The 25,042-nt window shown below is 55.9% G+C and overlaps 2 protein-coding genes across 4 annotated transcripts; one reads left to right on the top strand and one right to left on the bottom strand.

Annotated features, from left to right (window-relative positions):
* The first annotated feature begins 9,187 nt into the window (after nt 1–9,187).
* On the top strand, nt 9,188–16,974 carry KMT5C (lysine methyltransferase 5C). Of its 3 annotated transcripts, none has more exons than XM_014856677.3 (9): nt 9,188–9,335; nt 11,067–11,308; nt 11,468–11,633; nt 12,022–12,131; nt 12,971–13,134; nt 13,231–13,250; nt 15,133–15,269; nt 15,369–15,553; nt 15,778–16,974. In XM_014856677.3, the coding sequence occupies exons 2-9, from the start codon at nt 11,067–11,069 to the stop codon at nt 16,287–16,289; spliced, it is 1,536 nt and encodes a 511-aa protein (XP_014712163.1). In that variant the 5' UTR covers nt 9,188–9,335; the 3' UTR covers nt 16,290–16,974. The 3 variants fall into 3 exon arrangements, with proteins under 3 accessions (XP_014712163.1, XP_070354729.1, XP_044615714.1); XM_070498628.1 differs by having other exon boundaries at nt 9,256–9,314; XM_044759779.2 differs by lacking the exon at nt 9,188–9,335 and adding an exon at nt 10,412–10,750.
* Nucleotides 16,975–22,209: 5,235 nt separating this feature from the next.
* COX6B2 (cytochrome c oxidase subunit 6B2) lies at nt 22,210–23,264 on the bottom strand. The gene is made up of 3 exons (XM_070499382.1): nt 22,867–23,264; nt 22,495–22,595; nt 22,210–22,391 (listed from the first exon to the last, which is right to left on the bottom strand). The coding sequence occupies exons 1-3, from the start codon at nt 22,976–22,978 to the stop codon at nt 22,338–22,340; spliced, it is 267 nt and encodes an 88-aa protein (XP_070355483.1). The 5' UTR covers nt 22,979–23,264; the 3' UTR covers nt 22,210–22,337.
* Nucleotides 23,265–25,042: the final 1,778 nt, after the last annotated feature.

A 25,042-nucleotide genomic window follows, 5' to 3' on the forward strand; every position in this document is an offset into this window, starting at 1 on the left:
CATCCATCCATCCATCCATCTGGCAGCTAAGAATGCACAGTTGAGTCCTCAAGAGGTTTCAATCTCTGGAGGAAGCAAGGCTGTAAGGAGACAGTGACAAAGGCCAATTTGGTTGAGATTGGTTATATTGAGCAAATATGTAAATCTTTTGAGCTGGCCATCTCTGCTACCTGTCACCTCTGTGTTCCCACCCTTCCCACCTCCACAGTAGGAAAGCAAAGGAAGATGGGAAGAAAATGGCCCAAACATTTTTCATTCTCTTTAAATCTTCCATCCCATCCTCTCCCTTCTTACTTCCAACCCATGAACATATTATATATCTCCCGTTTCATTTAGATCTTCTTTAAGATCTTTCAATAAGGTTTGACAGATTTTTCTTAAAGAGGTCTTGCACATCTTTTGTTAGATTTATTCCTTGGTGCTGGATATTTATAAATGCTATTGTAAGCCACATATGTTTAAATTTTTATTTTAGAACTTTGTGGACCATTATACAGCAGACGGTCAACATAGCAGACCTGGGTCCGCCATTGTGCTTTGGAGGTTGGCCTTTGGTTGGTATCAGGGGACTTGGCTGTCAGTGTTCCAAGTGGCTCACTGTGCCTGGGTTGTGTGTGCAAACTGTGTAGTTTACGTTGAATGTCTGCTTTCCTTCTGAGAATCTGAAATTTTGGTACGTGCTAGGCAGAGGGTGTCTACGTGATTGGTTGCCAGTAAAAGCCTTGGGCACTGAGTCTCTACTGGGCCCCCTTGGACAAAAACATCACACACTTGTTGCTGCATTTTTGTTTCTGGGGGAAAAGTGAGCTCTGTGATCCTCAAGGGAAGGAGTGACCATAAGGAAACCTGTGCATGGTTCCTCCAGTCTCTGCCTGTGACTTTTCCCCTTATGATCCCCCATTGCTGTAACTAAGCTTAGCCATGAGTACAACTCTCCACTGAGTCCTATAAGTCCTAGTGAATTTCCAAAGGTGGGGGGGTCTTGGGGACTCCCGACTCACAGGTAAAAAGAAACACAATTGATGTCGTATATTGATTTTGTATCCAGCAACCTTGCTAAATTCTTTCATTAATTCTGATATTTTATCAGGAGCTTCTTTTGGATCTTCTAGGCACATAATCACATCTGTGACTAATTATGGTTTTGTTTCATTCTTTTTCATTCTTATACCTTTTATTTCTTTGTCTTGCTTCACTACACTGCCTATGTCTTCAGAACAGTGCTGAATGCAGTGGGAGGGGGCACCCCTGTCTGGTTCCTGACTTCAAAGGAAAAGCTTTCAATATTTCACCATTAAATTTGAATTTGCTCTAGATTTTTTAAATTGTGGTAAAATATACATAACATCCGTTTTACCCTTTTAGCCACTTTTAAGGGTACAATTCAGTGGTATTAAGTACATTCACATTGTTATTCAACCATCACCACCATGCATCTCCAGAACTTTTTCATTATCCCAGACAGAAACTTTGTGCCCGTTAACCAGTAACTCTCCATTCTCCCCTCCCCCGGCTCCTAGCAACCACCATTCTACTTTCTGTCTCTATGAATTTGACTACTGCCGATACCTCATGTAAATGGAATCATACAACATTTGTCTTTTTTGTGTCTGGCTTCTTTCACTTAGGAAAATGTTTTCAAGGTTCATCCATGTTGTAGCATGTGTCAGAATTTCCTTTCCACGTTTTGTTTTTCCATTTATCAGTTGATGGATTCGGGAGTTAGCTCCACCTTTTGGCTTTTATGGATAATGCTGTGATAAACATTCATGTACAACTTCTGGTGTGAAGATATGTTTTTATTTCTGTTGGGTAGATACCTAGGCATAGAATTGCCGGGTCACATGGTAACATCTTGAGGAACTACTAGGGGTTTTCCACAGAGCCCGCACCATTTTACATCCCATCAGCAATGCACAAGGCTTCCAATTTCTCAACATCCTCAACAGGGCTTGGCGCTGTCTGCCTTTTTGGTTACAGCTATCCTAGCGGATGTGAAGTGGCATCTCATTGTGGTTTTTTGTTTTTTGTTTTTTTATTGTGGTCATAAGAGTTTATAACATCGTGAAATTTCAGTTGCACGTTCTTATTTGTCAGTCACTATGTAAACGTGCCCCTTCACCCCTTTTGCCCACCCTCCAACCCCTTTCCCCTCTGGTAACCACTAAGCTGTTTTTTTCATCCACATGTTTGTTTACCTTCCACATATGAGTGGAGTCATACAGAGATTGTCTTTCTCTATCTGGCTTGTTTCACTTAGCATAATACCCTCAAGGTCCATCCATGTTGCTGCAAATGGGGTGATTTTGTCTTTTTTTATGGCTGAGTAGTATCCATTGTGTATATGTATACCATATATTCTTTATCCAGTCATCAGTCAGTGGGCACTTGTTCGCTTCCACATCTTGGCTATTGTGAATAATGCTGCAGTGAACATAGGGGTGCATAAATCTCTTAGAATTGTTGATTTCAAGTTCTTTGGATAAATATTTAGCAGTCGGATAGTGTTACCAAACCAGGTTCATTTTTGCCCACCTCCCAGAAAGCCAAACACCAAGATGACAAGATTGCAGCAGAGAGAGAGTTTAATCACAAGGCAGCCACATGAGGAAGTGAGAGCATGAGCCTCAAATTTGCTTCCCTGAAAACAGGGACTCAAGGATATTTATGGGATGGGGCAAGGTGGTCTGAAATGAGGAGAGAGGTGATTGGAGGTGAGGTAATTGATGATTTGTGCAAGCGTAGTCAGACTTCATGCCTCCTCATAGGACCCAAGTTCACAAAATGGCGGCATTAGCGTGATCTGAGGGTGGAGTTTTTAGCCTCTTGACATCAAAAGATCGCCTATCGGACATCTGTGTGGGCCCAGTTGATGAGTTGGTGGTCTCAACCAGCCTGAAGTGGACAAGGAGTTCTAATTCCTGAAAAACAGCTCACACACCCATTACCACGGTGACCCAGGCTCTGGGGAGATGTTATCTGTAGGAGCCTAATGGGAGTCAGATAGGGCGTTGCCTAAATAGCACTGTTAACAATGAGTGTGTTATACAGCTGAAAGCTATAATCAGTAATTGCAAAAAGGAAAAAAACCTTTGTTCCTAGCTAGTTAATCACCAATGGCTAACTCTCTGCTGGTTTCAACAGCTAGGTCATAAGGTATTTCTATTTTTAATTTTTTTGAGAAATCTCCATACTGTTTTCCATAGTGGCTGCACCAGTTTACACTCCTACCGGGCAGTGTATGAGGGTTCCCTTCTCTCCACTTCCTCTCCAACACTTGTTATTTTTTGTCTTGTTAATTATAGCCATTCTGACTGGTGTAAGGTGATATCTCATTGTAGTTTTGATTTGCATTTCCCTAATGACTAATGACATTGAGCATCTTTTCATGTGTTTATTGGCCATTTGTCTTTGGAGAAATGCCTGTTCAGATCCTTTGTCCTTTTTTTTTTTTTTTTTTTTGGCTGAGGAAGACCAGCCTTGAGCTAACATGTGTGCCAAACTTCCTATTTTATAAGTGGGTCACTGCCATACCATGGCTGATGAGTGGTGTACTTCTGCACCTGGGATCCAAACCCATGAATCTGGGCCGCTGAAGCACAGTGTGCCAAACTTAGCCACTAGGCCACAGGGCCAGCCCCCTTTGTCTGTTTTCTAATTGGGTTGTTTGTCTTTTTTATTATTGAGTTCTAAGTATTCTTTATATATTCTGGATTACAAACCATTTATCAGATATGTGATTTGTGAGGATTTTCTCCCATTCCATGGTCAACAGCCCTCTTTTGAGGGTGCTCTCTCTCCTTCAGGATCAGACTACTTTAGTTGTAGTTATTCATTTAATGATTCATTAAATCTTTGTCAAGTCCCAGTGATGTGCTAGGCACTGCCCTTGATGTTGGAGACTCAGCCCCTAACAAAACAAGGGTCCCTGCCCTCCGAGAGCATAATCATGTTCCAGCTGGGAAACGGACAAAGAACAAGTGAACAAAGATGTATAGATAATGTCAGGCAGAGTAGGTGCCACACAATGCCAGCTTCATAAGCATGTGACCTGTGTAGTCACTCAGGGTCCCCCCTTGGTTTGATGCTCTGCTGTCGCCATCTTGAAATTCTTAATAATTTTTGAACAGGGAGCTCTGCATTCTCTTTTTGCTCTGGGACCCATGAATTGGTATGTAGCTGGTCCTGGGGCTATGAAGCCACAGAGCAGAGTAAGGAGATGGCTCAGGGCGGTGGGCTCTTCCTGCCGGGGCATCAGGGAAGGTCGCCCTAAGGAGGTGACATTTGAGCAAAGACCTGAACCAGGTGAGAGAGGGCACCCTGCAGATACTTGTGGGCAGAGCTTTCCTGGCAGAGAGAACGACAGGAAAGAACTTGAGTGGGAAGTTCAGCTTCCAACAAGGAGGCCAACAGGACCGTAACAGAGTGAGTGATGGGAGAATAGTCAGCAAATGAGGTCAGGGGAATAATGGGGGGCCATTGTAAGGATGTCGGATTTTAATCTAGGTGTATATCAATTAACAAGAGTGGCTTAAGTTAACCATAAACATTTATCATCTCCCACAGATCCTGCGGGTCAGGAATTCAGGAGCAGCTTAGCTGGGCAGTCCTGGTTTGGGGTTGCTCTTGACTTGCAGTCAAGATGCAGATCGATCGGGGCATAGTCCTCTGAAGGCTTAGCGGAGACAGGATTGGTTCCAGGGTGGCTCAGTCATGTGACTGTCAAACTGTTGGCAGGAAGCTTCAGTTCCTCTCTGACTGCTTGCAGGAGGCCTCAGTTCCTTGCCACGTGGACTTCTCCATATGGTGGCTTTAATGACTTCATGACATGGTGCTGAATTCCCCCAGAGGAATGATCCCCAAGAGAGCAACGTGGAAGCCACAATGTCTTTGATAACCCAGCCTTGGACATGCTCTCATTTTTGCAATATCCTTTTGATTACACAGCTCAGCCCTCTTCAGTGTGGAAGACGCTACCTAAGAGTGTGAATCTGGGGCCTGTCCCGTGGCCAAGTGGTTAAGTTCACGTGGTCTGCTTAGGCAGCCTGAGGTTTGCCAGTTCAGATCCTGGGCACGGACCTACACACTGCTCATCAAGCCATGCTGTGGCAGCGTCCCACATAGAAAAATTACATAGAATGACCTACAACTAGGATATACAACTATGTACTGGGGCTTTGGGGAGAGAAAAAAAAGAGGATGACTGGCAACAGACGTTAGCTCAGGGCCAATCTTCCTCACCCTCTCTCCCCCTACAAAAGAGTGTGAATCCCAAAAGGGGAGGTGGTCACTGTGGGTCATCTTGGAGGCTGGCTACTAAGGTGTGAATCCACCTCAGAATTTTGAGCATGATGATGATAAAGACGATATAGATGATAGATAGAGATATATATGTGTGCATATGCATAGGTATATAGAGAGACATAAAGGTATACGTATATAAATTACCACATAATATGTAACACATATCTTATTACATTATTATATACATTTTGTTATCACACAAGTAATACATGAAAACAGAGAGACAACTTCCCCATAAGCATTTTTCTTCAAGCTTTATTGAGGTATGATTAACAAACAAAAATTGTATGTATTTAAGGTGTACAATGTGATGGTTTGAATATGTATACATTGTGAAATGATTACCACAATCAAGCTAATTAACACATCCATCACCCCACATAGTAACCCTTTGTGTGTGTGTGTGTGTGTGTGTGTGTGTGTGTGTGTGTGTTTTGTGAGAACGCTTATGATCTACCATCTTGGCAAATTTCTTTCTTTTTTTTTTTTTTTTTTGGAGGAAGGTTAGCCCTGAGCTAACTGCTGCCAATCCTCCTCTTTTTGCTGAGGAAGACTGGCCCTAAGCTAACATCCATGCCCATCTTCCTCTACTTTTTTTTATATGTGGGACGCCTACCACAGCATGGCGTGCCATGCTGTGCCATGTTCACACCTGGGATCCAGACTGGCAAATGCCAGGCCACCGAAGCAGAACGTGCGAACTTAACTGCTGTGCCACCAGGCTGGCCCTTATTTTTAATTTTCTGAGGAAACTTCATGCTATTTTCCATAGTGGCTGCACCAATTTACATTCCTACCAACAGTGTACAGGGGTTCCCTTTTCTCCACATCCTCCCCTCATAATTTAATTTACATATACATGTAAATAGATAACCCTTTCCTCTCGAAATATGATCGTCCTGCACTTACTGTTTTATAGTAAGCTTTTCCGCTGAATCGGAAGCCATGCACCAGCCCAGAGTTACCAAGCCCACGATGTCCCTCCAGAGTGTGAAGGTGTGGTCTGAGGAAGCGCCTGCAAAGCCATCTTCTAAGGCATGCTTCTCAAACGTTCCGGAGCATTCCAGTCACCGGTCTAGGTGAGCTGGAGATTCCGCATTCCTATCAAGTGTCCATGCGATCCTGCTTGATGTCACTGGTCCACGGGCCACACTTTGGGTAGCAACGTCCTAAAATGACTGATTATTAAATACTCATCCAGGCTCTTTGGAGGCTAAGCTTTGGAATCTACATTTTCACTCCATTCCCGAGGTGATTCTTTATTTTTTTCTTTTTTTTTGTTAGTGGTAAAATACACATAATGTCAAATTGACCATTTTAACCATTTTAAAGTGTGCAATTCAATGACATGATGTACGTGCAAGATGGTTTGCAGCCATCACTACTCTCTAGTTTCAGAACTTCATCCAAAAAAGGAAACCTCACATCCATTATCAGTCACCCCCCATCCCTCCACCCCCCTGGGGCCCCTGGCAATCACCAAATCTGCTTTCTGTCTCTACAGATTTACCTATTCTGGACATTTCACAGAAATGGAATCATTCCATATGTGCCTTTTTTATGTCTGGCTCCTTTCACCGAGCATAATGTTTTCAAGGTTCATCCATGTTGCAGCATGTATCAATGCCTCATTCCTTTTCTGAGGTGTCTCTCATGCCATCTGAACATTGAGAACCAGCCAGATCCCATCTGGACAATGTCGTCCAGCAGTTGAGAGCACAAGCTCTGGAGTCTGACCACCAGTTACATCCCCTCTGTAAGCCTCGCTTTGCTCATCTGTAAAATGGGGGTAATAACAGCCCCTGCCTCACAGGGCTGTTTGCAAAGTGACTGGCGTGTGCTCAGAGCTCAGTATCTGTTAGGGATTGCTGTTATTCTGTCTGATGGATATGCTGTAATTGGTCCAACCAATCTCCTATTGTTGGACAGTAAAGCTTTTCCTATTTTTCTGTTTTTTAAACAATGCGGAGACAAACATCTCTCTATATAAATATTTTAACACTTGTCCAGTTATTTCCTCAGAATAAAACCCTGGAACTGGAATTGGTGGGTCAAAAGTGTTTTTGTATTATGTAATATGAAAAAGAATAGATAATGAATATAGTGAACTCATGGTTTCCACCTCCAGGCTTAAAAAAAAATTACAAATAACATTGTTCTATGTAGCTTTCCTGGTTGCATCCCTTCCACCCCGTCTCCAGGGGTCACCACGGGGTTCCCCCTCCCTTTGTGATGCCCATGCACGTTTGTATATGTTTATAATATCTATCCACACACGACCCTTGTTTTATGTGTTTTAAAACTTCCTGCATTCATCTGCAAATAGCAACATGATGCTTTGGGGTTGTCTAGGTTGATATGTGGAGCGCTGGTTCATCTTCTTTCACTGATGCATGGTATTTCCCTGTATGAATATGCCACAATCCACTTATCCATTCATCATGTAATGGATATTTAAGCTGTTTCCAGTTTTTCACCGTTACAAACTCTACTGTTGCACATTTTTGTGCTTATCCTTTTGTTCACACTTGTGAGAGTTTCTCTAGGGTGTACACCCGCAAGTAGAAGGGCTGTACTTTTAAGGTTCAGACATACTGATAGGACTTTTCAGAGAGCTAAGCTTTTTATGGAGTCCTTTTTACTTGCTGACTTCCCTTCTCTGAGTGAGGCGTTTTCTCTCCTTTGGAGCTGTGGCCATTCTTATTAGGGAATGGGGGCGGGCGGGGGCTGGGTTCGAGGGTGTCTCAGAGCTGGAGGTAGCGCCAGTTGGGGAAGGAACAGTATGAACAGATGGTGGGAGGCTGGAAGTATGGATGGAGGACACCCAGGAGGGTGTTAAGCAGGACCCCTCAGAGACAGACAAGCGTGGTTCTTGTTTTTTAAATGCAGTCTGAGGCCCAGAGACGGCAAGCCACTTCCCCAATGTCATAGAGCGAGGCAGAAACCGTCAGCTTCATACATTCATTCATTCATTTAGAACATATTAACGATGCACCTACTCCGGGCCACACATTGTTCCAAGCGCACAGGATATATAGTCAGCAGAACAAAGACAGCCTGCTCCAAGTGCAGGGCTTATTATTCTGGGCGTAATGATGATGAATTGCTAATTATGTTTGCCTGTAGGATTAGGGGGATGATCCTAATTGGGGGTGCCCCATGGGAGCGCCCCATAAGTCAGGGCTTTCTCCAAAGCCCCCACTTCTCAGTCTCCCTCTTTCCAACCCGTTCGCCCACAGTGTTTTTGTAGGTACTCCCAAAATTAAACGAGGTACTCAGTGGAAGAGAAGGTCTAGGTGGGAGGGAGAGAGCCCTTTGTATCAGGGGAGGGTTGTTGATAAAGTTTGTCGCCTTGGCAACTCCAGGCCTTGCAGGGCAGGGGGCGGCGAAGGTGCACGCGCAAGCACCCCCTCCCGCCCGTTCCTGCTTTCTCCCTCGGGCACCTGAAGATTTCACCAGAAGGAGAGTAGAGAGGTTGCGACTCTATGGTGACCGGCGCACACCTTAGCCAATGGAAGAATGAGCCATTCCAAGGCCAGCCAATCACATACGGGCTCTGGAGCCGGTGGAGCCCGCCCTCTTTCCCCTTGGACCTGAATAACCTGAACCAAACTCGAGGTTCGCCCGGAGCGACAGCGCTTTTGGCCAATGAGGGCGTTGACTTCGGACCGTGGGCGGGGCTACGTCTCCATGGCAGCGGAGGAATGACAGCGCTGGGAGCCATTGGCAGCAGTTGGCGGCACATGACGGCAGCGCGGGCGTGGCGGGGTTTTGTGGGGGCACAGACGGGGGGTGGACGGGGAGGGGCAGAGTGGAGCTCGGCCAATAGGAGTGGCGCGAGCTCCAGAGCAACTGAGGAGTGGCGGCGGCCTTGGCCAATGGGAGGCCGGGGTGGCCGTGGCGGGGCTGGCCCGGCAGGGCAGACGGGAGGGGCGGCGACGGTGTCTGACGAGAGCCGGAGGAGGCAGTGGGAGGTGGTGGCGGCGGCGGCGCGGGCGCCTGAGGAGGAGGTGGAGGAGGAGGAGAAGCGGGTGAGGGGCGGCGCGGGGCCCGAACTCTGAGCCCCCTCTCGGCCCCCGCCCCGCGCCGCGTTGGCTCCCGGTCGCCCCCAGCCCCTACTGCCCCCCGCCCGGCCCCTCCTCGTGTCCAGGCGCCCACGTCTCCCGGCCCTTCGCGAGCCTCAGGCTCTCTCGGCGCCCTGTCCCTTCCCTGCGCTTCTTCACCCGGGCCCCTCCCCGCTCCCCGGCCTTGCTCAGCTCGCCCTCTGACTCTCCACTGCCCTCCCTGGACCTCACAGCCCGCCCAGGCTCCTGTCCGTTCCCCCCACTTCCCTCCGGACCGCAGGCCCTTCCCCTGCACCCTCAATGCCCACCCAAGCCCCTGTCTGCTTCCCCTACTGCTCCCCAGACCCGTCCCCTGCACCCTCACTGCCCACCCAGGCCCCTGCTTCTCCCAGTCCCCTCCCGGGACCCTCACTGCCCGCCCAGGCCCCTGTCTGCTTCCCCCACTGCCCTCCCTGGACCCAGACCCTTCCCCTGCACCCTCACTGCCCGCCCAGGCCCCTGTCTGCTGCCCCCACTGCCCTCCCTGGACCCTCACTGCCACCCAGTCCCTCCCTGGACCCCAGGCTCTCTCCTCGGGCCTTCCTCCCTGGGCTCCTCCCTGGATCCCCTGGACTTTTGCCCTCTCTGCTTCTCCAAGCCCTGTTTTGGATCCCTAGGCCCCCCTCTACCTTCTCAGGACCCTCTGTGGACCCCAGGTCTCCATCCAGCCTGCCTGGGCTCCCTCTCGGATCCCCAAGCCTTCCCGCAGCCCTCTGTGTCTCCCCCGCCAGCTCCCCGGCCCTTCTCCCTGCCCCAGGTCCCTCTGTGCGGTCTCTGTGTTGTGTTTTTACCCCTATGCCCCTCTGCAGCTTCCGCTCTGTCCCAGTGCCCTCCCGCAGTGCCCCCTCTTTATTTGTCCCCAGCCTTCCTGTCTTTTCTAGACCCCCTTTCTCAGCGGCTTCAGCTGCTGACCTGTCTTCAGCTCCCCCCTCCTTGCCGTCCCCCATCGACTCTCCCTGAGGCACCGCAGGCCCTCCGCTCTCAGCGTTAGGGATCCTGTTCTGTTGCGTGTTGCCAATCCCCTCCTCTCTCCTCTTTTCATGGATCTGTCCTGCCTCTCCATTCCGTTCGTTTTCTCTCCCCCGTCGCCCGCTTTGTCCTCAAGCCCCCTCTCGCCCGCCCGGAGTCCTTGGAGAGGGAGCAGGTGCTGGAAACCCTCCTCCGCTCTCCCTCCCCTCCCCCCGCCTCCAGGCTGCCTGGGGCTTCACCCAGAGCCTCCGGGACTCCCGACGGCTGCTGCGGGGGAGGTGGAGGCCGAGGCCCGGGAGACTGTGGGTGGGCGGAGGAACAGTCAGTCCCGGCGCGGCGGGAAGCCTTCGCTTTTCCCTAGACGAGGCCCAGAGGTGGGGCTGGGTCCCCCTGCCTCCCACCTCCTGCAGGGCTGAGCCTTTAGGGTTATCCCAGACTGCCGGTTAATCAGCCTTCCCGGGGCCAGTGGGGATGCGTGTGTGCGTGTGTGTGTGTGCACGCGTGTGCGTGCATGTGTGTAGTGTAGGGGTGTGAGGGGGTCCTGTGGGTGGGCGGTTTGAGGAGAGGGACATACTAGTGATGGTGACTGGATTTCTTTGGCCCCCCCCCCACCCCGTCAGAAGTACTTGTTTCGTTTCACCTTCACTGAGAGTCCATGAAGTCAGTGTTGCTGTTCTCCCCGATGTATAGATGAGGAGACGGAAGGGCACGCCAAAGTCCCGCTTGTCTTATAAGTGGCCCAGAGCAAGCACCTGCCCAGGGTTCCGCCCCTGCTTTGCACCCGCCACTCTGGGCCAGAGGCAGCATGGTCCGTGGGGCAGCATGGGGCCCGACAGAGTGACAGCCAGAGAACTGTGTGAGAACGACGACCTGGCCACCAGCCTCGTCCTGGACCCCTACCTCGGCTTCCGCACCCATAAGATGAATGTCAGGTGAGGCGGCCTGTGAGGAGGGCCGGGGATCCCTTTTCTCCCACCGCCGCCCCTCAGCCCCATCCTCCCCTCAGCTCCGAGTGGGGTGGGGGAGGGGCCCGGGAGCACCCAGAGGGAATAGGCCAAGGCCCTGGGACCCAGGCGTGCCCTCTCCCCCAGCCCCGTGCCCCCCCTGCGGCGACAGCACCACCTGCGCTCAGCGCTGGAGGCCTTCCTGAGGCAGCGGGACCTGGAGGCTGCGTACCGGGCCCTGACGCTGGGAGGCTGGATGGCCCACTACTTCCAGAGCCGGGGCCCACGGCAGGAGGCTGCCCTCAAGACCCACGTGAGGGCACCCTTCCTTCCCCGCCCTCGCCCGCGTGTTCTCCCGTTGCCTCGGCCTGTCCCGGGTCCTCTGCCCTGTTGGGGAGACTCTGGAGCCCTGGGCTCCGTGCCCCTCAGCGCAGCCCCCTGGGACTCCCTGACTTCCTAGCTGTTGGGACCATCCGAGGCGAGGCTCAGAGAATCCTGGGAGAGGAGAGTTGGGGGGCCCTCTGAGATGGAGTCCAACCTCTTCATTTGACAGATGAGGAGGCTGAGGCCCCAGAGGGGAAGTGAGTTCCCTGAAACCACACAGCGAGTCAGTGGCAGAGCAGGACTAGAACCCAGGAGAGAAAGGGCGGAGGACGACCCCACCCCACCTCCTCACCCCGCCCACCCCTCACCTCCCCCAGATCTATCGCTACCTCCGCGCCTTCCTGCCTGAAAGCGGCTTTACCATCCTGCCCTGTACCCGCTATTCCATGGAGAAAAATGGAGCCAAGATCGTGTCTACCCGAGCTTGGTAAGAGGGCGGAACTCGCAGCCCAGGGCCCCATGCCTGGTGTGAGGCCCCCCTCGCCAGGGGCTGCTGGGAGAGGAGACCCCCATCTCTTCTGGAGGAGATGGGCGGGGTCACTGAGGGGACAGGGGAGAAACCTCTGGTGTCGTCCAGGCTGTGAAGATGCCAATGTTCAAGAGGTTTCCTGCAGAGAGGAAGGAGTCCAGGCCTGTCCCCAAAGACCCCCCTCGCCCACTGCAGCCCTGCTAGGGGATGAGGCCCGCATGTGACCATAGGGTTCCCAGGGCTGCCGGGAAGGACTGACCCTGTGCCCCTGACCCTGCAGTCTTGTCTTCATCCCGACCTGACCCCTGCAGTGAGCAGGCACTGCTGGGTACGGGACAGGACAGTGAACGAGATGGACCTGCCAGCCCCTCAGTGTAGCGGGAAGGCAGGTGGTAGCCAGGTGAACACACAGGCGCTGACGACAGTGGCTCAGCACTTGAGGAGCTGGCTAGGGGATTTTGAGTGTTCTCGGGAGCCAGGCCTCAGTTAGGATCTGAAGGATGAGCTGGAGGGTCTGGTGAGGCGAGGGGGCAAGGATGGGGCTGCAGGAGGCCTGGGCAGGGGGGAGTTGGGGCTGGAGGAGCTGAGGGCTTGCTTCCGTGCGCTGGAGCAGGGAAGCCCGCTGGCCAGGTGTAGAGGCACTGGTGGGTGGACTTGAGAGAGACTTCGGAGGTGGACTGCGGTGGCGGGTGCTGGCCCACAGAAGGCCCAGGTACCTCTGGGACCAGAGGCCCCATCCCCAGCTCAGGTGGTTGGAAAGGTGCTGCTTACAGACCCTCGGCCTGACCCCTTGGCAGGAAGAAGAATGAGAAGCTGGAGCTGCTGGTGGGCTGCATCGCGGAGCTGCGGGAGGCCGACGAGGGGCTGCTGAGGGCCGGCGAGAACGACTTCAGCATCATGTACTCGACCCGCAAGCGCAGCGCCCAGCTGTGGCTTGGCCCTGCCGCCTTCATCAACCACGGTGGGGGCTGCGGCAGGATGGGGCTGTGGGAGGGGAGCCCCGCCCTCTCCCCCCACTCACCCAGTCTCTTCTCTTTCCTGCCCTGGCCGGCTCCAGACTGCAAACCCAACTGCAAGGTGAGACCTGGGGACCCCTGGGGGTGGGCACATGGGAGATGAGGCGGCCCGGGGGAGGGGCCTTCTGGTCAGTGAATGGCCTGAAACTGTCCCGCGGCTCCACACCTGACAAAGCACTTTCTCACCCTGGCTGCCCCTTCGCTGAAGAGGGTGTTTTGGGTGTTTTTGCCTGCAGCCTTAGGGGGCGGGGTCGGGGGGGGGGGTGGGTGTGGAGGAAGGGGCTTTGGCTTGAGTCACACTGGAACCCGGGTGGCCACCTGGTGGCGGTGTTCTTGTGTCTCTGAACTTGAGCTGGCGGCTCGGCCAGTTCAAGTGGGGAGTGGTGATGGGGAGACAGAAAGGGTCCCTGGCCTCACAGCTGGGATAGCAGGAGGCAGAGGAGCTGAGTGACAGGAGCCTGCCTTTAATGCCACCTGGGGTCGGCCAGAGAGAGCCCTGGAGGGCGGGGACCAGATAGGAGGCTCTGGGGGCTGGGGCTTCCAGGCAGAGGGAGCGAGGTGGAGGAGGAGCCGGCAGGTGCACCGCTGGTTCTGTGTGGTGGAGGATGGAGCGCGTGAGAGCTGAGGAACGGACGGGAGGTAGCCCCGGAAAGGCCTTGGGTGCTCTCTGTGGGAGCCCTGAGGCGTGACAAGGGGGTCCAGAGCTCAGACCCTGGAGTCAGTGCTGGGTTTGGGTCCACACCCCCAGCCCTGGTTTCTCGTCTCAGGAGGTGGTGAGAACTTGCCTCCTGTGCGGTTGTGAAGATGAGGTACGCAGTGCCACCGGCGTTTCTGTGACTCTGCAGAGCCCTTATGTGGGTTTCGGGGGGATCAGGTGCGGCCCTGGTCTGGCCCAGCACGCAGACACTGGGTGGGACAGAAGCCAGGCAGGGCTCCGGGAGAGGCTGTGACCGGGCGGGTGCCAGCCGTCTCAGGGCACCGGAGCCAGTCGTCTGGCGGTGCAGCACTGGGAGGCCGCGTAGGCCTGACGCCAGAACCAGGGGTGGAAGGAGGAGTAGGATTTTCCTAGGTGTTGTAGGAAAACAGGGGCATGGGAGGACATTCCAGACAGGGCACGTGGCGCTGGAGGGGCTGGAGGGCCAGGAGGCGGGACAGGCACCGGGACTCCCGCCTCCTGTGACTCCGCCTCGGGTGCCGTGAGGGAGCTCGCGTCTGCCCCACGGAAGGTCCCGCCAGGTGAATGACAGGGACTGGGGTTTTAGATGGCCCTGTTAGCTGGGGCGCAGGAGGCTGGCAGGAAGGGGCAGGACAGGAGGCAGGGCGGCCGCAAAGAGGCTGGTGTGAAACCTGACGGCTAATGAGTGAGAGGTGAAGAGGCGCTGGCTCCCAAAAGGGTCTTGGGGACGGAGAGGACAAAGATGCAAGATGCTGCGTACTAGAGAGGTGCTGGCCAGTTGGCCTGGGGTCTGGGGGCCAGGCAGTGAGGGCCACTCCCAAGGGTCTCTCAGGCTAGAGTGGGCAGCCAGCTGGGTGGGGTTCACAGACAGATGCGGCAGCAGGAGCAGGCAGGTGTGAGGGGCCCGTGGGGCCGTGATCCTGGGCTGGGACTGCTGAGTGGACAGGGGCCTCCAAGCAGGGGAGGTGGCCCAAGGGTAGAGGGAGTGAGGAGTGGGCTAATTAGGGTGTGTCAGAGGGGGTGGAACTTGGCTGCAAAAGCCAGAGCTAGAGTGCAGGAGGGAGCGGTCACTGCGCCCTGCCAGGGTCGGGTTAGGTCATCGTCCTGCGGGGAGGGGTGGGAGCCAGCCAGTGGGCAGGTGTCACGGGGTGCGTGCTGTGCAGAGAGCAGGAGGCTGCCTCCAAATGGCGCTTCCCGGGGATGCCCAGCTAGGTGGGGTGGAGCCCTGCAGCCCCCAGGATAGGGCGCTGAGCTGCCCAGACTCCAGTTTGTGCCCGCAGATGGGAATGCAGCCTGCGTGAAGGTGCTCCGGGACATCGAGCCAGGGGACGAGGTGACCTGCTTCTACGGTGACGGCTTCTTTGGTGAAAAGAATGAGCACTGTGAATGCTACACCTGCGAGAGGTGTGGGGTGGGAGAGGGAGGAGGGGTCTGGGGTCCCGGAACCGGAAATGCCTCCTTTGCCCAATTCCTTCGTTCCTCCTGTCTCCCTCCCACCCCCAGGAAAGGCGAAGGAGCTTTCCGACTGCGGCCCCGGGAGCCTGTGCCTCCACGACCCCTGGACAAGTACGAGCTCCGGGAGACCAAGCGGCGGCTGCAGCAAGGCCTGGACAGCAGTGGCCGGCAGGGCCTACTGGGCCCACTCGCCTGCGCCCACCTGTCTCCACTGCGCCGGGACCCCTTCTGCGGTGAGCACAGGGCGGGGACCCCATCCTGTCAGCTGTCTCCATCAGCTGCTCCCCCATCCCCATCTCCTTCTCTGTGCTCCCACCCTCGAGCCCCCTCACGGGGCCTCCTTCTTGACCACCGCTCTCTTCATCGGTCCCCCACTAAAGAGGGCAGGGAAGGCCTGAGGACGAGCTGTCCCCCTTTCCAGAGGCCCTGCTGACGCCATCCCCTTGCTCCTCCACAGCCGCCTGTCAGCCCCTGCGCCCCCAGCCCTGCGGCTCCCGCCCGGACGCCGTGCCCCTCTGGCTCCAGTGGCTGCCTCAGCCACAGCTCCGAGTGCGCCCCCGGAGGCGCCGACGCCCCCAGCCCAGGCGGGCCCTGGCACCCCCTGTTCTCCGCGCTGCCCGTGTCTCCCTGCACCGGTGGGGAGGCTGCGGCCCCCGCTGTTGCCTCCGGGCAGAAGCCCTGGTGGCCCTGGGCCAAGTCCCCCGTGCCCGTTGGGCCCCCCAGCAGGACTGGCACTGGGCCCGGCGCTACGGGCTGCCTTATGTGGCGCGCGTGGACCTGAGCCGCATGGCCCCAGCCCCACCTGCCACTACTGTCCCCGCCCCTGTCAGGACCCCAGGCCCCAGCCCCGGCCCCGGCCCCATCCCCAAGCAAGCCCTTGCCTTCGCTCCCTTCTCCCCACCCAAGCGCCTGCGGCTGGTGGTCAGCCACGGCTCCATCAACCTGGATGTCAATGGTGACAGGCCATGATGGGCTGGACAGGGACGTCTGGGCTGGGAGAGGTGGGGGTTCCTCTTAGTCCCCCTGGCCCCGAGCTCCTGGGGACTCACCTCCAGAAGGAGTTGTTGGACCTCTAGGAGAGAGCTGACTCGTGACCCCAGCACAGCTCTGAACTGGGGGCAGGGTTGGTTTGGACACTTGCAGGGATCTGACCCCTGACCCTTGGTGACTGCTGACCCCTGAGCCGCCCCCACCTGGCAGGGAGACCTGGCCATTGCTGCCCTCCCACCCCAGCCCCAGCCTCAGGACTGAAGGAGCTGTTCCCTTCCCCACCCACCTTCTCCTGCCCAGGGAGCAAAGCCATAAGGGGTGGGGGCCATCCCATGGCATCTCCCCAGAAGCCCCGGCCTTGGAGGAGGTGGACCTGGTGGGTGGCATTCCCTAGAGACTGCCCCACAAGGGGAGTGAATTTGCTGTCAGCTCTGCAACTGTCTGAGGTGGGGGCGCGGTGGGGGGTGTCCGGGGGCGTGTCCTCCTGACACCCCTGTGGGTCTCAGGGAGGCCGGGTGCGACCTCATCTTTCTCATGGTGCTATCCCTGGTGCTACTGGGGTGTGGGGGCCCCTCCCCTTCCCACACCAGAGCTGGGTATGTTGGGGGATTGGAAGCACTTGAACTTTTTATTTTATTTTATTAAAACCTTGTTATAAGCAGCACCCTTGGGAGCTTTTCAGTTTGATTTATGTTTTGAGGGGATGTCAGTCAGGAGGCTGAGCCCCTCAACCTTGCTGGGGAGACCAGACCCGGGGGAGGCGGCCCAGGCTTTGGGCCCTAAGAGCTTTGGGAAGGTAAAGGGGCAACAGACAGGATGGCAGAGTGCAGAGGCAAGAGTCACGTCACCGAGCTTTCCAACCCGTCCTGTCGTGTGGCGGGGGATTCTCCCTGGTTTTCACATGACAGGTCCAGCAAGCAGAGTGACTTGCCCAAGGTCACACAGGGCTCCATGGCCCTTCTCTGAAGTCAGACGTCCCTCCTACAGCTCAGCCAGGAGGGGAGAGGTAGGCAGGACGGCTCCTGCAAGGCATGGGGGCTGCCCAAGCTGTGGCGGGTACCATTGGCTTTCTGGCACCAGTCTGGCAAGTCATCCTCATCTGTGTCGTGTCAGTTGGCCTGGCTCTGTGAGACCAGGATGATGAATCTTCTCTAATTTCTTCAGATCCAGTTCAGTGTCTTGATTTTGCCATCGCCTCTTAATTCTCACCTCAACCCACAAGCCCCCATTGTGCTAACTGCTAACAGTGAGTGCTTCCTGGTACCAGGTGCCTCGCCAAGCGTCTCGTGGACATTTTTTCTCATTCATGGAGGCCTCCAGGCCATTTCATGCTGTCAGGCCACAAACTTCTGAGGCTCCAGTGAGGGCTGCAGGCCCCAGTTTATCTCCTCCGTGTTGGCTGGCCTTGGAAAAGGTTACCCCGGGGCTTGGCGAGGCCCTGTGCAGGAGGGACCTGGGGCCCTGAGGAGAGGCAGTGAACAGGCAGGGAGCGGCAACAGGAGACCCAGTGGGCTCAGGGGATGGCCCAGGAACGGGTACTTCCACAGCCAGCCTGGGGATGGGCATGGGGACCGTTCAGAGCAGGTAAGTTTTTTTACTTTAGAATTTGTTTTGTTCACATTTAGCCTGTTTCGTTCCTTTCTGCAATGAGAAAATGTGTCTGTCTGCCCTGCAAATCCTACTGAACCCTGTTGGTCTCCTCTAATGTTAAAAATAAGGAGGGCAGGGGGCTGACCCCGTGGCCGAGTGGTTAAGTTCATGTACTCCGCTTTGGTGGCCCAGGGTTTCACTGGTTCGGATCCTGGGCACGGACATGGCACCGCTCATCAGGCCACGCTGAGGAGGCATCCCATATGCCACAACTAGAAGGACCCACAACTAAAATACACAACTATGTACTGGGGGGCTTTGGGGACAAGAAGAAAAGAAAAAGAAGATTGGCAACAGATGTTAGCTTAGGTGCTAATCTTTAAAAATAAGAAAAAACAAAAAAATAAGAAAAAGAAAATAAGAAAAAAAACCGTGTCAGTGGGCTGTGAGAGGAGAATGAAGTGATGGTGACATGCGTGCACTAAAGAGCTCGTCCCTCTAAATGAGCTGAGAGTCGGTTGCTGTCACCAGGGCTTCTAGACAAAGATGACAGCAGAGCGAGGATGCTTAGCCTGGATAGACCTGGGAGGTCCAAGAGCCTCCTGAAAGCCTGTTTTCAGTGGAGTAACTGCGCGTTCACATGCACGTTCTGCAGGGAGAGGGTTTAGGGTCTTCATCCAACTCTCAAAAGTGTCTGGAACCCAAAACACAAAGACTAGAACCCGGTGGGTATGGTCTCCTGCCCCCGGCCCCGCTCCTGTCTGAGCCAGCCGGTTCTGCACTGTGGGAAGAGGAGCAGCCTCCCCGGCCTCCGCCCACCAGATTGTGGGCACCCCCTCGATTGTGACAAAAATGTCTCTGGGCATTGCCACATATCCCCCTGGGGGCCACAGCCAGCCCCCGGTTGAGACCACTGGGCCAGAGTGACAGGATGACAGGGAGGGAAGGCCTCCAGGACAGTAATTACAGCAGGCACCAACTGCATGTGCATCCTGGCGTTAATCTGCGTGACAATGCTACAAGGATTCCCCCGTTAGCAACAGCCCCGGAGGAGGTAGGTGTGGCTGCCCCAGGTCACCTGGCTGGTGCAGGGGTAGGGCCTACTCCTGGGTAGATGGAGCCCTAAGACGATAGGGAAGTACAAGGAGAAGGTGTTGGGTCCAGTGAGCTGGCAGGACCTGGGGCCAGCAGGTGGGGCTTGGCATCATGAGCTCACCTTGGTGGCTCAAGGAGAGGGGTGTGTCTGAGGGTCAGCAGGGCCTGAGAACCCCATACATGTGGGGCCAGAGCAAGGAAACAGGGAAGGTGGCTGGGAGGCCAAGGAAGGAGGGAGCTGAAAGAAAGAGGAAATCATTATAGCCCACGGGTCGGGGCCTGAGCCTCGGGAGCCCCTGCTCCCGCACCTTCCCCACAGTCGTCTCTGTTCCTCTGTGGTGGCTAGGCCAGCAGCAGAGCCAGGGCTGCCCTCCAGAACCTGGCCCCCATTTCTCCCCTTGGGGCACTCTCTGACCCCTTTACACTGTGCACAGAGTCAACCAGGTGCTTCCAGGAGTTCCGGGTCCCTGTTGACAGGGTCGGTCATCCTGGGGCTGTTGATCCAGGAGGGCAGCTGGCCGTTGGTCACTCCCACTGTCCAGTGCGGTATTAGGCACCAGAATTGGGCCCTTACACTGATTCTGAATTCCTCAAATTGTTTATAGAGACCGAGACCCCACACACCCTGAGAACAGCCAGGCTGGATACTGTTCAGCTTGTAATTCCCAGCGTCCTTGTCCCCACAGCCCAGTGAAGTGTAGGTATTATCACTGTGTTTTAGATGAAAGGACCACGGTGCAGAGGGCTGAGGGAGTTTGGGGCCGCAAGGTTGGTGAACTGCAGGGCCAGGACTCGAACCCGTTCTCAGAGCTCAGCTAGGCTCTGAGATCTTCAGGATGGGAAAGAGGCAGATGCCAGAGAGAGGAGGCTGGAGCTGCACCCACTGGGAACCAAGGGACAGCAAGCTGGCTTCCATGGGATGGTGAGGGGGAGGGGAGGAGAGGGAGAGCAGTGCCTCCAGGGTTCATGGAGCAAAGGGCGAAGAGCAGTGGAGCAGTTTTGTGATTCTGACTGGAAAGCACCTGGAAGCACCTGAGCCTGTCTGTAGACGGGGAGGAAGGAGCTGGTTCTGAGGGAGGGGCTGCAGAGGAAGGGGAAGAGGCTAAGAGACGCATTGAGGTGGAGGGGCTGGGGCTGGAGGAGCACAAGGAGGGGAAGAAGTAAAGAGAGCAGGGATGCAGGTTGGGGGGAGGGGTGAGAAGAAGTGGAGTAGCCTTAGTTTCCTGACCTAGGAGGCTGCTGCGGGATAGTGAGGCTGGCAGTGAGAATTTCAGGACACTGGCACGCCAAGCTGGCCAAGAAGCCAGACTTTGGGGCCAGGGAGTTTGCAGTGGTGTTGGTCCAGCCTGCTGGAGGTGAGGCAGGTCTGGCCCAGCCCCTGGCTCAGGCATCCCTAGGGCAGTTGTGGCCACAAGGGAGGCCAGGAGTGTAAGAATGTTCTGGAAGTGGTCAAGGGATGTTGGCAGGAAGGATCGTGGCCCAAGAGGGAAAGAAGGTAGAAGACTGAGAGGCACTGCTGGCCAACAGGGCGAGGTGCACTCCAGGCACTGGCGCCCTGGTGAGGTCAAGGGGCTGGCTGCAGCAGCACAGGTATCGGGCCCTGTGCTCGGACGCTACCTGGCTGACCTCACCAAGTGCTGAGATAGCCGTCAGCCCCCTTCTGTGACTCAGAGAGCTGCCTTGCCCACATGCCACCACAACTTTCCTTCCTTCCTGCAGCAGAAGCACCTGTGCATAGACCAGGCTCCGGAGAGGCCCGTGAACCACCTTCCAGGTCTGTCTGGGTGAAGAAACACCCCGCGCCCTCACTCACCCCCCTGCCTCTCAGGTTGTGGTCTGAGAGAGGGAGCCGGGGAGCACGGTTTCGGGGTGCAGCCATCCCGGGAGATGGCACATCTGGGGTGTGCCCCTGGTGGGGTGATGACGGCGGCATGGAGGGGCTGGGTGGAGCAAGAGGGAGCTGGTCTTCCCCTGAGCTCACCCAGCAGCTCCCGTCATCCAGCCTCTCCTGATAACAGGACTCTGCGCCATCTCAATTTATAGCTGAGGAAACTGAGGTGCACACAGGTCAAGGGCTTGTCCAGGGTCACCCAGCAAGTTGTCATGATTAGTAATAGCCACCTTTGAACCCCGGTGTTGAATGGGGCCACATGAGACCATTTCCGGCAGAGTTTGGGGATCTAGGCTGCCCCAGGAGACCGACAGCTTCAGGCAGAAACAGTGGAATGCACTCCTCCTCAGGCCAAGGTCTCATGCCCATCTGGGGCAGGACCAGGCTAGCCCCCTGGGGCTCTGCACTCTGTCAAGGTCACTCCTCTGCCTGGGGGGCCGGGAGATGTGGACGTGGCTGGAGAGGTGACTTTTCGAAGGGCGTGTGGAATCAGAAGGACTCTCAGCATTGTGGCCTCAGAGCCTGGCTGAGGGCAGGCCCAGCGCCCGGATAGAGGCAGGAGCAAAGAATAATTCCAGTGGGAGCTCTGAGCATCCTGGAGGAGCTCACAGTCAGGAAGGGGTTGGCTGGAGAAACTGAAGTGACGTGTCTGGGGAGGGGCTGGCCCCGTTTCATTAGAGAATGGAGGAGAAGGCTGCTTGTGGCTGTGGACAGAGTGCCTGTCGAAAGCACAGAGGCACAGAGGCGAGGAGAGCAGAAGACCCTATTGGGAGGGGGTCACAGGATGGAGACTGACGTACTGGGAGGAGAATGGAGTCAGGGGCAGGGGAGTGACAGAGAGTGGTGGAGAGCCAGGAAAGGGGACAAAGAGATGGGGTCAGCACCGGGTGTTATGATAAAGACCCCTCAGGACTTGGGATGGACTGGGTAGGAAGCCCAGGAGGAGGCTGAGGAGGTGGTCCAGGAGGGGAAGAGGATCCAAAGGGAGGAGGGAGGACTTAGGTGATAAGTAGGTGTGGTGTTGACAGCAGGAGCATCCTAGAGCCATCCTGGTGGGCAAGTGTTGGGACCTGGAGAGCCAAAAGGGACCCTGGGCTGGTGGCTGCTGCCTGCTGGAGGGGCTGGGGAGGGGCAGGAAGTGCGGGGCTTGCTCCGACCCTAGAGATCTGTCCTCCCTCCATCCCAGCCCTGATGGAGCACTGTCCTCCCCCGCCCCTCCCGCATCATCAGAACCAGTAGTTGCAGCTACCGGGTACAGACGCAGGAAGGACCTCCCCGTGTCCCCACGCCTCACTGGCAAGACATTAAGAAGAAACAACAGCAACAACAGATTTATTTGAGGCTTAGGGACTGGGTGGTGGGTAGCCGGGGCCGGGTCTCCGGAAGACGAGAGGATGGGGGGAGAGGGGTGTCCCTGGGGCTGAGCCCTCGGAAGAGCCGCGTTCAGCCCGTCAAATTTTGCCTGCGAAGGTCCCCGCCTTGATCTGCTCGGTCCAGCGCTGCACCTGGAGAGGGGGCGGGAGGAAGGGAGGAGGGGTCGGCTCGGCTCAGCTGCGCCCTCCACCCTCGCCCGGCCCGGCCAGCCCGCGCCCCCTCCTGCCCACTCACCCAGCTCATGGGGCACAGCGAGTGGAACACACGAAAGTAATACTCGCAGGGCTGCGTGCTCTTCCCGCGGCGGTTCATATTCTTGACGCAGCGGTGGTAATCTGCGGGGTGGGTGGGCGGGGTCGCGCCGCAAGCCCCGCCCCTCCAAATAAGGCCCCGCCCCTCCACGGTCGGTCCCGCCTACTCCTTAGAAAGCCACGCCCCTCCTTGTAGCCCCGCCCCTCTCGACCGTGGCCCGCTCCGCCTCCCGGCCCAACGGTCTCCGCCCCCACGGCGGATCCAGGACCTTCTCCCTCCTCAGGTGGGGCGCGCCCCTTCCGACCTCCCCTCGTCTCCCCGCTGCTCCCCTTAACCGGGCCCTCCAGGCCTCACCCAGGAAGTTCTGGTAGCAGTTGCGGGTCTGGTTCTGGTTGGGGAAGCGCGGGTCGAAGGGCGGCGTTGACCATCTCCCCTTGGGGGGCTTCTGGGAATCAATATCCCACATCCACGGAAGCGGCAACTCCTGCGGGGACGAAGGGGGCTCCGTGGGCCGAGGGGGCGCCCCTCGCTCTGACCCGCACCCCGTTCTTGACCCCCACCCCAAACCGGGCCTCGTTCCCAGCCGTCCTGCCCGCACCAGGCTGGCGTCTGCGCGGCACCGGGGCGGCAGTGGGGGCGCCTCGCCCCTCGCTTCTCGGTCTCGGGGGTCGCAGCCCACGAAGATCGCGACCCCCGTCCGGATTGGCTGGGGCCTCCGGAACCCCAGCCAATGGGAGCGCGGCGCTGCAGGGCACGCTCTGGGTCGCGGGGCGGGGTCGGTGTGGACCACCCCCACCCTCCTGCCTTCCCCCTCCAGCTCGACGCCCCTCCTCGGGGTTCGGTGCACACACGTACCCAGACGCGTCTTTTGGCGAGTCTCAGACTCAGGCTTTTAATCTCTGCGAAGCTGGGCGACCCCCCGCCCCCCCAATATATAAATGTATAGATAGCTCTAGTCTCTACCGGAGAGGGAGCATCCCCCCCGCCCGGCTTTCTCAGGTCCTGCTTCTTACGGCGGAGGCGCACAGCACCTGGCCTGTGGGGCAGAGGAAAGAGCGAGAGTGGCGTCCGGGCTGCTGGACTCCAGTGCCAGGTCTCAGGCGGGCCTGCGGGGTCTCAGGGGCTACCTGCCACGCTGGGCTCCTCTGACGTTTTGGCGACCGAGGTTGAGTCCCCCGCATCCCGCTGTTCAAGGCGCTGAAAACTGCGTGCTGGAGAGAGAAAGCCAGAGAGGGCTTTGGGGTCCGGCAGGGAGAGAGTCGTGAGCGCTCAGGAACACAAACGTGCTGAATGAAGGAGCCGGCAAACCTGGCCTGGAATCCGGGGCCCCGCCTGCCTCCTCCAGTCTCCCTGGTGCCCCTCCTAGGTTTCTCTCCCTCCTGCCTCCTTATTGTCAAGCCTGGTTCTGGAGGCTTCACACCAACAACATCCAAGCGAACTCATATCTTTCCTCTTAAGCTCCTCTCTTGTGCCCACTTCCTACACCTGTTACCTCTGCATGTCCCTCCTCCCCTTCCAGCAAACTACATGGAAAGAGCTGGTTCACTCCTCTCCCATTCTCCTCTTTACATAGATGTGTGTGTATGTAGTGGGAAAATACACATCACACAAAATTTCCCCTTGTAACCATTAAAAGCATACAATTCAGCGGCACTAAGTACATTCATAACGTTGTGCAGCCACCACCTCTATCTAGTTCTAGTTTTCATCATCCCCGAAGGAAACTCCATACCCATTAAGCAGTCGCTCCCCACTCCCCCATGCCCCCCAACCCCTGGCAAGCACCAGTCTGCTTCCTGTCTCTTCAGATTTGCCTATTCTGGACATTTCATACAAACGGAATCATACTCCATGTGTCCTTCTGTGTCTGGCTCCTTTCACTGAGCATCAGGTTGTCAAGGATTACAGCACAGGGACTCCCTGCCTTCTGTGCTCCTTTCAGCCTGCACGCCTCAGGTCTTTGTCCCCAGCGCATCACGCCCGTGCTGAGACATGCAGAGGTCCAGTCTCAGTCCTGTCTTCCTTCAGGTGACTGCAGCATTTGACACGGCTGCTCCTTTGCTTGGCTGCCTTCTTCACTTGGCATTCAGGATGCCCCCGTCTCTCGCTGTTCTGCCCTCTCTCTCTCTACCTATGGTTCCTCTTTTTCTAAACACCGTGGACTCTTGTCTCTGTCTACACTGGTTCGCTGGTGACCTCCTCCAGTCTCACAGCTTGTGGTAACTGTCCACATGCCGATGATTCCCCAGATCACTACAGACTCACGTAGCTGGCTGCCTGCCCTGCATCTTCACCAGACATCTCAGAATCAAGACGTCCAAACAGAATTCCTCATCTTCCTGCCGACACCTACCCCACTCACAGCCCCCCTGACTGCTCCCGATGGCTGCTGCATCTTCCCAGGGCCTAGGACCCCAAACCTCACATCACCCTTGATGCCACACAGACATGCCCAATCCATGAGCTGATCTGTTAGTTCAGTCATCACAGTATCTCCAGAACCCCACTGCTTCTCAACACCTCCGTCAGT

The sequence above is a fragment of the Equus asinus genome, chromosome 26 (genome assembly GCF_041296235.1).
Source record: "Equus asinus isolate D_3611 breed Donkey chromosome 26, EquAss-T2T_v2, whole genome shotgun sequence".
In the NCBI taxonomy this organism is placed as follows: domain Eukaryota; kingdom Metazoa; phylum Chordata; class Mammalia; order Perissodactyla; family Equidae; genus Equus; species Equus asinus.